We start from the raw sequence: 13,509 nt of genomic DNA on the forward strand, positions 1-13,509 counted from the left end.
ATTCAATCAGTGGGAACAATGTGGGGTATAATTGCACTCAGAGAATTCAGGGTGTCAGATACTAGTATACACAGATACTAGTAATAATAATAATAATAATTTTATTTATATAGCGCCAACATATTCCGCAGCGCTTTACAACTTATAGAGGGGACTTGTACAGACAATAGACATTACAGCATAACAGAAATCACAGTTCAAAACAGATACCAGTAGGAATGAGGGCCCTGCTCACAAGCTTACAAACTATGAGGAAAAGGGGAGACACGAGAGGCGGATGGTAACAATTGCTTTAGTTATTTGGACCAGCCATAGTGTAAGGCTCGGGTGTTCATGTAAAGCTGCATGAAACAGTTAACTGCCTAAGTATGTAGCAGTACAGACACAGAGTGCTATTAACTGCATAAAGTGTATGAGAACATGATGAGAGGAACCTGATTATGGTTTGTTTGTTTTTTTATGATAGGCCACACAGGGATCGTTAGGTTAATGCGTTGAGGCGGTAGGCCAATCTGAACAAATGAGTTTTTAGGGCACGCTTAAAACTGTGGGGATTGGGGATTAATCGTATTAACCTAGGTAGTGCATTCCAAAGAATCGGCGCAGCACGTGTAAAGTCTTGGAGACGAGAGTGGGAGTATGCACATTGTACATAGTATGCACATTGTGCCAGATATTGGTATGTCGGGTGATTATTAATTGATGGGGCACAGTTTAATGTATATTTGTAGTTAGGCATACAGAGTTAAGCATAACTGTATCAGGGCAAAGACTGAATTTTTTTTTAAATCATGGTGCACACTTATTTGTTAGGGGATCCCAAAGTTAAAAATTAACACTAGCACCTCAAGACTAAAATGGTTGGGAATCACTGGTGTAAAGTACAGTTAAACGTATAAACCTGTGACAATGTCTAATTGGTGGATATACACAATGGATAATAATACTCATTCTTATCCTCATAACCATAGATTATAATAGAGAAACTAATCAGAAGCAACAATATCTTACCAAAGGGGTGTGCATGCTCCATCGTGCATTACGTTTTATAGCGCCAACAACGAGGCCGATTTCCCCTTGGACGATGTAGATATTCTTGTCCATTTTAACAGTCCTAAAAAGGTGTGATAATGGAAAGAAGCACAACATTAATAACCCAAGACCTTAAATTCACACAAGAACAGAGGCTTGGGCAATCAAAACACGTTGCCAACATAGTGCTACACCTGATGCTCAATAATTCCATGCAAATATTGATCTAGTCATGAGAAAACAAGGAAAACCATTAAAATTGTGGCAAAAAAGGGAACAAACAGGAGCCAATAAGACAAGGATTTCTGTTATAAAGCGCAGGTGGCATCCACAAGGGAAAACCATCTGCCCAAAGTTACTTTCAAAGCAGGACAAACAAATTATTAACGCACAAGAGAAATCACAAAATTCTGTCCAACATTTAGAGAAGAAAACTAAAACCAATATTTAACAGAAAGGAAAATCTTTCCTAATAAAGAACAAGTACAAAATAAGAGACTGATCTGGTATTTCAGGAGACAAAAAATTTAAAATGCACGCTCACATTTAGGGCTCATTCAGACATCAGTATTTTCCACATATGAGAAAAATTATCGGATTACTTTTTTAATCAGATAATATTTGTATTTGGAAAAATTCAATAAAAATCTTAACACAAATTCCCATACAAACCCATCACCCACCTCCTTGTCCCACCCTTTGTTTGTAGACCTTGCTGGTCCAGTATAAGATGCACTTTTTTCCTCCAAAATTTTGGAGGAAAGTGGGGGGTGCATTTTATAATCCAGGTGTACCTTATCTTATAGTCTGGCTGTGGATCTGGGGGGCACAAGAGGCAGGGACCGGCTGCTGCAGCTAACACTTGTGCCCGCTGTTAGAGAAAATAAATATTCATTGCTCCCCACGCCCATAGTCACTCCCACCTCTATGGACTGAAGCCACTGCAGACATGAGGGAGGGACTTTGGGAGTGGAGAGCAGTGAATATTTATGCTCTTTAATAGTGGGCACACGTGATCGCCCATCTGCTGCAGGAACCAGGCAGCTGCGGATAACAGTGTGCCTGCTATTAAACAGAATGAATATTCACTGCTCTTCACTCCCATAGTCCTAGACATGGAGGAGCAGTGCATATTCAGTCAGCTGACTTCGGCGGGTGAGGGCGCATGCCAGTGATGTAATGTGCCTTTACATGCAGAAATCAGCTGCTGGCATCAGAACAGGACGCAACGCTGCGAAGGAGCTCAGGGAAGGTAAGTAGAACATTTATTTTATTATTTTTCTTTCTTTCTTTATGTGTGCACCTTGATGGGTAGCATGTATACCAGATTGGGCATGGATACCTGGATGGAGATGAGGGGGCGGCATGAATACCCGGATGGAGATGAGGGGGCAGCATGTATACCCGGGTGGAGATGAGGGGGCGGCATGGATACCCGGATGGAGATGGGGGGATGGGCATGAATACCAGCATGGGGGGGGTGCCATATATACCAGGATAGGGGTTATTAGTATAAAAATAACTGAAATAATAAATGCATCTTCTCAGTAAATTCTCTAAATTTTGGAGGAGAATTACCATACTTAACCAGTGTGCTTCTATCATTTTTCTTATTTGGTAAAGTGCCCTTTTAATAGCCAATCTTCAATTCCTCCATGTACATACCCCAGCATACAAACTATAGGCCGCATTGAGATATTTACACCAAAGACACCAATTAAAGGGAACCTGTCACCTGAATTTGGCGGGACCAGTTTTGGGTCATATGGGCGGGGTTTTCAGGTGTTTGATTCACCCTTTCCTTACCTGCTGGCTGCAATATTGGATTGAAGTTCCTTCTCTGTCCTTCGGAGTACACGCCTGCGCAAGGCAATATTGCCTTGTGCAGGCATGTACTATGGAGGACAGAGAATGAACTTCAATCCAATATTGCAGCCAGCATGCAGCCAGCAGGTAAGGAAAGGGTGAATCAAACACCCGAAAACCCCGCTCATATGACCCAAAACTGGTCCCGTCAAATTCAGGTGACAGGTTCCCTTTAAGTAACCAACAGTGCGTTTCCAAAAATTTTCAAGAGCCACACACCCAAAACATGTGTAAAATATCAGTGTGACCCATCCCGCATTTTGGGCATATATTACTTGCTCCCACTCCTATTGTATGGAGAGATTTAGGAGCTGTATATACCAGGTGTAATAGGTATAAATGTTACAATCTCTGGCCTTCACTAGTGGACCAGACCGATGAGTGATCAGCACATCAGTATTTCTCATATGTGACGAAGAAAGAAAGAAAAGTTTCTCCACCTGCTCCTCTGATAGTCCGTGAAAAATTGGACCTACACTTGGATATTGTTCAACTGCAATCCAACTTTTTCACGGACCCATAGACTTGGATTGCCAATTTTGATCCGACCCTCAGATTGAAATCTGAAATGGCTCCATGATTTTTCATGGACCGCTCGGTCTGTGAAAAATCGCAGACATGTGAATGGCTAAATAGATTATCACCGGTATGAGTGCCATCTGTGAAAACTATGGAAAGCAGTTGAACACGAAAAATGGATGTCTCAATGAGGCCTTAAAAACCATTCTGCCTATTAGATCCTGCCAGAAACTGGGTCAAGTAGGGTACCTGTCAGTATAACAAAGGCTGGGATAATATAGTGCACTTTCAAAGTAGTGCAATGTGTTCTCAAAAGAAAGAAAATACCAATTTTACCAATAAAAATTGTTCACTTTACAAAGAAATGTATGTATCAACTAGCGATGAGCAAACATGCTCGGATAACGTGTTGTCTATCACGTATATGTACTTGTCTACCAATACAAAAAAAAAAAAAAAAAGTTAGAAGGGAAACAGTATTTACCCCCATAAAATGGTACCCAAAAAGGAAAATGGGGCAATGCAAAAGTTTGAGCACCCTGCATGGTTAGAACTTAGTAGCACCCCTTTTTAAAGTATCACAACTTGTAAACGCTTTTTGTTTAGAATAGGTGTCTGTGAGGGCAATTGTAAAACCTTCAGCTTGCACCTTTAGAGGAAGTCTACTATGGATTTTGATTAAGGTCATTATACATTTGTAGACGCAATCAATTTTTCAAATTCATTTTTTTTGTTGTTTTCTTTTTACAGTTGGTGTTATGTTTGCATCAAGAATTTGTTGAAATTTAATTTTACAGTAATCCATTCTTCTCTCTACCCGTGAAATGTTCCCCATGACATTGGCTGCAACACAGCCCCAAAGCATGACTGATCCACCTCCATGCTCGATGGTTGGCGAGATGTTCCTTTTCCTGAAATTCTGAGCTCTTTTTTTTTTTCCCCCACACATACCTTTAATCATTGTGGCCAAAGAGTTATATTATGTTAAATAACATCATCGGCCCACACGACTTGTTTCCAAAATGAATCAGACTTGTTTAGATGTTCATTTGCATACTTCTGACGCTGAATCTTATGGTGAGGACGAAGGATAGGTTTTCTTCTGATGACTCTCCCATGAAGGCTATATTTGTGCAGTTGTCTCGGAACAGTAATACAATGTACCACAACTGCAGAGTCTGCTAAATCTTACTGATGTTTTTTCTTTACAGTCAAGCAGGGGTTCTGTTTTGCCTCTCTAGCAATTCTACGAACAGCTCCCACTGAAATTTTGCTTGGTCTTCCAGAACTTATCTTCACTGTTCCTGTTAAAGGGAACCTGTCAGCAGGATTGTGCTGAGTAACCTACAGACAGTGTCAGCTTGGCGCCGTTATACTGATTAAAGTGATACCTTGGCTGAAGAAATTCTTCTTGTGGTTGTTGTTTAATCTATACTTTTAGGTTTTGAGGTAATGGTATGCTCGTGCTCCGGGGCGGGCTGTGGGGGGGGATGGGGGATCTTCAAGTAGTGCTCTGGTTAGGTATTCATCAGTATGTCTTCTGACAGGTCACTGATCCCGGCCCCCTATTTTACATGATGAATATTATATTTACATATTCAAAAAAAAAATAAAAATCCCCTTCTGCAGGCGCCGTGCCTGCGCTGCAGCGTGATCGCATCTATAATGTGTATTTAATTATTTTCTATGATGGTATCCATAAATTCACAAAAATAAAAATCAGTTTGAAAATGGCACTGGCCGTGCCTGCGCAGTAACTATCGGCATGCTACTGCGCAGTGCAGCCAGCGCCATCTCAGTGAAGACATTTTTTTTTCTGCAGCAAGATGACGCTGCCGATGCAGTAGCAGCTATCGGGTCGACATCTAATTAAATAGATAATTTTCTAATTATACAGTCCCCGTTTACCCCCTCACGATAGACACACACACACCCATCACATCATATGTTGTGTCTCCCACGTGGTCTCCCCCTTAGACTATGCCACAAAGCACTAAGCAGTGTCAATAAATAGTTTATAAGCAAATAGAATACTCAAATCACCAATACTGTAGACGCGTTTCCCTGAAATCAGTTCATCAGGAGACATACTTATACAATATTCAGAGAACTTATCTGAGTGACGATTCAGGAGGATACAGGTCATTAAATCGTGTGCGGTGGGGAACAGTGTCAATCCAGTACCGCAGGTCTCTATCAGCCCTCTGGAATCGCGATCTACCCAATTGCTGTTAACATTTTAAATACTGCAGTCAATATCTGACAGCGGCATTTAACATGATGGTGCCCAAGCGCGTCAAAAGCTCTGCCCATCGCCGCCCGTCACATTATTGCAGGGGGCCGATGGGTTGGCATGATAACCAGAGGTCTGCATGAGACCCCCGTGGGTGTCATAGCCGATCTGCTATGAGTGCCGCCCAGTGGCCGGTGTTAAGAGCAGATGAGCATTTCTGTTACACATAGCAGGGCTGAAGCCCTTACATGTTTAGCACAAGCGTCCAGAAGATAGCAGCTTCAAGTCTCCTATGGAGACTATTGAAGCAAGTAAGTAAAAAGTGTAAAAAAAATATGTTTTTAAAAATATTAAACAAATTAAAACACAGTTCAAATCATCCTCTTTTCGTAATATTCAAAATAAAAGAAAAGAAAAAAATCGAAAATTCACATATTTGTTGTGGCAGCGTTCATAAATGCACAATCAAAATATAAAAAGAATTGATCCGATGATCGGTAAACGGCGTAACGAGAGAAAAAAAAAATTAAAAAGCCAAAGTTACCGGGTTTTTTGTTGCCGCAACATTGTAACAATAGGAAATCAAAAGATCATATCTACCCAAAATTGTATTGATAAAAACTTTAGCTCAGCATGCAAAAAGTAAGCACGCACCCAGCTTTAGATCCCGAAAAAGAGAGACACTTTAGGGAACATAGCTAAAAAAAAAAAACAAATTGGGGAATTGCATTTTTTTTTTCAATTTCATCGCACTTGAAATTTTTTTACCCCATTTTCCAGTACATTATAAGTTAAATCAATGATGTTTTTGAAAAGTACAACTCGTCCCGTTAAAAACAAGCCCTCACATGGCCATATTCACGGAAAAGTAAAAAAGTTATGGCTCTGGGAAGAAGGTGAGCGTAAAACGAAAAAAATTGAAAAGTGGCCAGAGGGTGAAGGGGTTAAAGATAAAACATTCACCAGGGTCCCATGTTTAAGCCAGCTGTATGCTGTCATTTTGATAATATCCCCTTTTATCTGCAGTAGATAAAGCAGTTCTTTAGGGCTAAGGGTACCGTCACACATTGAAATTTTCATCGCTGCGACGGCACGATTCGTGACGTCGCAGCGTCGTATAATCATCGCTCCAGCGTCGTAGACTGCGGTCACACGTTGCAATCACGGCGCTGGAGCGATGCCGAAGTCCCCGGGTAACCAGGGTAAACATCGGGTAACTAAGCGCAGGGCCGCGCTTAGTAACCCGATGTTTACCCTGGTTACCAGCGTAAACGTAAAAAAACAAACAGTACATACTCACCCGTCGGTGTCCTTCAGGTCCCTTGCCGTCTGCTTCCTGCTCTGAGTGCAGCCGTACAGTGAGAGCAGAGCGCAGCACCGCTGTGATCTGCTCTCACTTTCCGTCCGGCACTCAGAGCAGGAAGCAGACGGCAAGGGACCTGAAGGACACCGACGGGTGAGCATGTACGGTTTGTTTTTTTACGTTTACGCTTGTAACCAGGGTAAACATCGGGTTACTAAGCGCGGCCCTGCGCTTAGTTACCCGATGTTTACCCTGGTTACAAGCGAAGACATCGCTGGATCGCTGTCACACACAACGATCCAGCGATGTCAGCGGGTGATCAAGCGACGAAAGAAAGTTCCAAACGATCTGCTACGACGTACGATTCTCAGCAGGGTGTCTGATCGCAGTAGCGTGTCAGACACAGCGATATCGTAACGATATCGCTAGAACGTCACGAATCGTAACGTCGTAGCGATGGAAATTTCAATGTGTGACGGTACCCTAAGTGCACACGTTGCAGAATTGCTGCGGAAATTTCCGCGGCAATTCTGCAACTCCTGCCGCGGGTATATCGCATGCGGAGTAGGCATGCATATTCCCGCAGAAAACTAGCGTTTTGCAAGCATAATTAGCTTGCAGAATGCTAGCGTTTTCCAAGCGATCTGTAGCATCGCTTGGAAAACTGATTGACAGGTTGGTCACACTTGTCAAACATAGTGTTTGACAAGTGTGACCAACTTTTTACTATTCATGTAGCCTATACCGCATTAATAGTAAAAGATAGAATGTTAAAAATAATAAAAAAAAAATAAAAAAATGGTTATACTCACCTTCTGCAAACAGCCGATCTCCTCAGCGGCTTCCGTTCCTATAGAGATGGTGTGTGTGCAGGACCTTCGATGACGTCGCGGTCACGTGACAGTGACGTCATCGCAGGTCCTTCACACACACCATCTATAGGAACGGAAGCGGCCACGTGCACCGCTGACAGGCAGGAGAACTCCGGGGCCATCAGAGGGTGAGTATATCATGATTTTTTATTTTAATTCTTTTTTTTTTTTTTTTTTTTACAATTATATGGTGCCCAGTCCGTGGAGGAGAGTCTCCTCTCCTCCACCCTGGGTACCAACCGCACATGATCTGCTTACTTCCCGCATGGCCCCATGTGGGAAGTAAGCAGATCAATGCATTCCCAGGTGTGCGGAATCCCCGCGATTCCGCAAATTTAATGAACATGCTGGGTTTTTTTCTGGAATGCGATTCCGCTCAGGAAAAAAATGCAGCATGTGCACAAAAAATGTGGATTGCATTCTATTAAATAGGATGCTTAATCTGAGCGTTTTTTTTCGCGGTTTTATAGCGTTTTTATAGCGAAAAAAACGCGAAAAATCTGCTACGTGTGCACACAGCCTAATGCTGAGCTCTGTATAACCCCGATCACAGCAGTGATTGGCAGATTTCTATGCACATTGTGCATAGGCAAACAGCTGTCAATCATTGGTGGGAGTGGGGTTATGCAAAGTTCATGAATATGAAGCACTATATGGCAGCAGGTTTATTAGTCATCTAGTGATAATCGCATGTTGATATAACAGTGACTACCAAAACTACAGCCATCAGCCAAGTGACACACCGCTGGAATCACGGTCTCTGTACATTACGCTGCTCTCAAGATTAGATGGCAAAAACCTGATTACAGATTCGCTATAAGCCGGAAAAGAAACATTATTTAGGACCCGAGTCAGGCACGTGTAAGGCCAGAGTCACACGAGCGTATGGCAAACAATGTGAGAGCATCAGACGAAATATGCTAATGACACTCATGTCCTGCTCTGCTGCGAGCGTGATCTGAGTGTCAGTGCCGCATGAGAGAATCGCAGCACAGGTGCAAAGGAGATGGAGAAAGTAATTTCCCCATCTCCTCCATGGCCTGACTTGCCGTACATCGGACTGCGCTGGGGTGATAGAGTGCAGGCCGATGTTTCACTCGCACCCATAGACTTGTACTGCTGCGAGTGAGCAGAGTCTCGCTGCCGCTCGCAGCATGCAGAATCGGCATGAGAAAATAATCACAGATGTGATCTCCCTATAGAGTAACACTGGGCAGAGTGCTATGTGATGTTTTATGGCATTGCACTCGGCCGTGTTATACAGAAGTGTGAATCCTGTCTAACTGTGTGGCTGCAGCCTTCCCCAGCAAAATCAGTAGTTTCTCAATTTTTAATCTGAATATAGGTTACCAGGGTGAGGGGGGGCGGCTGCGGTGCAGCGGGATCTCAGGAGGCAGGGTTGCTGCTGGAGGGGGGTATTCGGTGATGCAAATCTGCAGCGGACTCCAGGCATTCAGAAAATGTTGAGGCTATGTGCACACGTTGCGGATTTGCCTGCGGATCTGCAGCGGATTGGCCCATGTAAGCCTATGGAAAAGCAAAACCGCTGTGCCCATACTGCGGAAAATACAGCGCGGAATCCGCATGTCAATTCTTTGTGCGGATTCCGCAGCGTTTTACACCTGCTCCTCAATAGGAATCCGGAGGTGTAAGACCGCAGATGGAATCCGCACAAAAAAACGCAGGAAATCCGTGGTAAATCCGCAGGTAAAAAGCAGTGCGTTTTACCCACGGATTTTTCAAAACCGGTGCGGAAAAATCTCAACACGAATCCGCAACGTGGGCACATAGCCTGAGAGTTCCCCCCGCACTTTCCATCCTTTTCACTGCGGTGAACTTTGGGAAAGTCCAGAGCTTGCCACAGCTTCGCACGGCCGAACACCCCCTCCTCCCAGCATCGCCCCACTACTGCCAGCTTCCTGCAGTGGCAACACAGCCTCTTAGGACCGCGCTCCACCACAGCTGCCCCTCCCCAGTAAGCTACCGTAAAAGTGGAGTAGAAGACACCACCATTTTATAATAAAACAAAAAAAAATAGAGTTCCTATTTTTCCTCGCCAAAATTTGGGGTGCTTCTTATGGCTCGACGTGTCTTACAATTTGCAAAATACGGTATATGGACATGTGATGCTTTTGTGTGACAGATACAATTTGATGCCAGTGCAATGGTCTGCGTGGGGGGGGGGGGGGAAGGAGTGTTGAGATGAAAAAAAAAAAAAAAAAATCACAACACGCACTATTCTGGTCTGCTTTACAGACCAGACTAGTGCATGTAAATAGCAGGCAGCTCCAGCACTTGCCTACTATGTGGGTAAAGCTACATGAGCCAGACAAGTCTGCAATTTGCAGTTGTGACTAGCCCATGTCTTATTACATCTATCATGACCCCGCCTAAGTCTAAGTGCACACAGTGCTTGTGGTTACTGTCAGACACACACAACCATAAGGTACAAGGGCACATTCAGACATCCATGCAAATCGGTCCGAGATCGGATGGCAGTGCACAGACTGTCCTCGGGTCTCCTGACCCAAGCGTGGCAGTTTCATAGACATATCTGATACATGAAGCTGTTACACTCTGGGTGGGAGAGCCACGGACTGTCTGTGATGTAGCGCTTTGTGCTCAGATTGATTGCCATGGATGTGTAAATGAGCCCTAAGTCCAACGGTCTTACAGTTTTGATGACTGGTGGCCAATTGTAACATTACAGAATATGTATTTTTTATTTCCATGAAGACGTGTTCAGATTGGTTACTTTAAGGCATCTATGTGCCTATGAATGCACCAAATGCATTAAAGTAGTGTAAATGCACAGAAGAAGTGATATCTGTAAGCTCATGTTATTCGGAGGAATTGGTGTAATGAGTGCATCAGTAGGACGCCAATGTGTCTCTTAGAATTAATGGGGTTTTCCCACAAACAAAAGTTGATTTTAATCAATAGATCTTGGAACAACAATAATTTCCACAATTGGATGTGTTTAAACAAAATGTTCCTATGCTGAGCTAATCTTATAAATGTGCCCCTGCTGTGTACTGGTGTAATGGCCGTGTCTGACTGTGCAGGAACAAGGTCTGATCATACCACAGCTCCTGGGCAGGGGAGGAAGCAAAAGAGAGGATACAGACAGGACAGCTAATTCTTTGTGTGAAGTAAAACATTTCCCTGCCTGTTATTAAACGTTTTACTTCAAAGAAATAAACCAGCTGATGTGGTATGATCAGACCATGTTCCTGCACAGTCAGACACGGCCATTACACAGTACACAGCAGGGGCACATTTATAAGACTATCTCAGCACAGGAGCATTTTATTTAAACACATCCAATTGTGGAAATTATCATTCCAAGATTTATTGATTAAAATGAACTCTTATTAGTGGGAAAAGCCCTTTAATTTTAAGACCTTTGTGAACTCAGAGGCCAACAGAAGGATTGGATCGGTGCCATAATACAGACCCAGATACCACAGATGCAATACACCATCATTGCTGGAAAAGTAATGTGTTTATGGCCTCATTCAGACAGCAGGGACCTTTCTCGTGCAAAATATGGTCCGAGTTTCATTAGTTTTTCTCAAACAAACCCTCCATCTTCTCTTATCAAACCGGCAGCACACGGATGGCATCGGAGAGTCGTCTGATTTTTTCAGACTTGAATTTAGTGACTAATCTTCGGTTCTGGTCAAAATAGGCCAAGTGCAGACATTCGACCGGGAAGACTTCAGGCGTGGGAGCCGCCCCAGACTGTAGTGGAGAAAATACGGACAGAACTTGTACAAGAAAACCAGACATCTGAATGAGCCCCAACACATCCAGTGCCGGAATTATTGGGCCACTACTGGTGCCACGCTTCCCCTAAATCCACCCACCTCCCTGTTGTTATTATTATTTATATAACACCATTGATTCCATGGTGCTGTACATTAGATGGGGTTACATACAGATTACAGATATCACTTACAGTAAGCAAACACTGACAGACTGATACAGAGGGGCGAGGACGCTGCCTGTGTGGGCTTACACTCTACATTAGAGGATTCCAGGTATGAAGACCGCCAGCCGGTAGAGTCAGACACATGCCAACCACCTCAGGCTCAGGGGACCCTACAGATACTCATCTTCTGAAGCCTCATTTAAAACAAATGGAAAATTCCTTTAAGAAACTAGATGTAAGGCAATAAAGCAGAGGGCAGACTCCTCAGGAACAAGGGGCCACTGAAAGAGGCAGCCATGCATTCGGCCTGTGCAGAGGCTGGTGAGCCCTGGGCACGGCCAGCACTGTGTCACATTATCACCCTGCAATCAGCCTCCCAATATTACCTGTCAGTGGGATTGACCCTGGATCCAAAATGGCGGCCTAGGCAGCGGCGGTGACGTTGGCTTCACATTCAGCTACAGTGGCCACAACACATCAGTCATCACTATGTTCTTGGCAATTAGGACAATGGTGCCGGGCACTGGCTACAGACACGTAGGAGACGCTGACCAGGGACACGTCCACAGCACGGGCCCGCGAGAAGCCGGCTCCAGTCTTCCCTGTAAACTTCAGTGACGTGGTAACGCACCCTACCGCGACACCTGGAAACCACAGCTCTCCACCAATCACTGGAGACTAACGAGCGACAAGCGGACGTGTTGTCCAATCAACTAACGGATGGGGCTAAGGAGGCGGGACAAATGTGTGTGCTGTGGGGACGCTGGCAGCGTTAGGTGGGCGGGTGCACCGAGGGCGGGACTTTCATGCCGAACTACCAATCCGTCTTTGGGAGAGTCATGATTGGCGTACGCAGCGGGGTCAGAGGTTAGCCCGTGACGTATTCCTGGCTGATGCTGAGGGGCTGCTGCAGGACATGATGTGGAGCGTTTCCCTGGCTGCCGCTCGTGTATTGCAGTGTGGCGGACTAGTCTGCGGTCACAAAGCAGAGACTAGATGCTTCTAAGTTAACCCCTTCCTACCAATGCCGGCTTTGTCATTTCTGGGAAACCATTATTTTTCCTACTTTGTGACCATCCTGTACCAGGAGCCATTGGGGGTTATCTTCATGGGGGATTGATTTTACTAGCTGAGACGTGTTTGTCCATTGTGAGCTCCCTACGCCACTCCTTCTAGTCACTACTTATGGGGAGACGTAGGAGAAAAACAAATCCGGCTAATGTTTGATTTGCCTGTATTCTCTGCGCTCTTCAACATGGTGCAGGGCTAAAGGGCCTATGTACCAGCACTATCCCACCCAACCACTGGAGAGCAGAAAGAGGGACAGATCATGCGGCATGTGCAGGGCGAAGACCCAAATCCAGGACTGTCCGCTGTGTCCAGGACTCTCCGCTGTATCCAGGACTGTCCGCTGTATCCAGGACTGTCCGCTGTATCCAGGACTCTCCGCTGTATCCAGGACTGTCTACTGTATCCAGGACTGTCCGCTGTATCCAGGACTGTCCGCTGTGTCCAGGACTGTCCGCTGTGTCCAGGACTGTCCGCTGTGTCCAGGACTGTCCGCTGTATCCAGGACTCTCCGCTGTATCCAGGACTGTCCGTATCCAGGACTGTACACTGTATCCAGGACTGTCCGCTGTATCTAGGACTGTCCGTATCCAGGACTGTCCGCTGTATCTAGGACTGTCCGTATCCAGGACTGTCCGCTGTATCCAGGACTGTCCACTGTATGCAGGACTCTCCGCTGTAT

General features: G+C 44.7%; 1 protein-coding gene across 7 annotated transcripts in view; it reads right to left on the reverse strand.

The window, feature by feature from the left end:
- The window catches only part of GBF1 (golgi brefeldin A resistant guanine nucleotide exchange factor 1), a 319,690-nt gene extending 307,262 nt beyond the window's left edge, over positions 1-12,428 (reverse strand). For 4 of the 7 annotated variants that reach the window (XM_077259200.1, XM_077259198.1, XM_077259199.1 and 1 more), the window contains exons 1-2: positions 12,146-12,285; positions 1,012-1,114 (exon numbers count right to left, since the gene is read on the reverse strand). In XM_077259200.1, the coding sequence (XP_077115315.1) occupies positions 1,012-1,104 (93 nt within the window). In that variant the 5' untranslated portion in view covers positions 1,105-1,114; positions 12,146-12,285. Of the gene's footprint in view, positions 1-1,011; positions 1,115-12,145 lie in introns of all 7 variants that reach the window. The other 3 variants (XM_077259202.1, XM_077259204.1, XM_077259201.1) reach the window with 1 other exon arrangement.
- Between the last annotated feature and the right edge of the window lie 1,081 nt (positions 12,429-13,509).

Source organism: Ranitomeya variabilis, chromosome 4 (genome assembly GCF_051348905.1).
Source record: "Ranitomeya variabilis isolate aRanVar5 chromosome 4, aRanVar5.hap1, whole genome shotgun sequence".
Lineage (NCBI taxonomy): Eukaryota > Metazoa > Chordata > Amphibia > Anura > Dendrobatidae > Ranitomeya > Ranitomeya variabilis.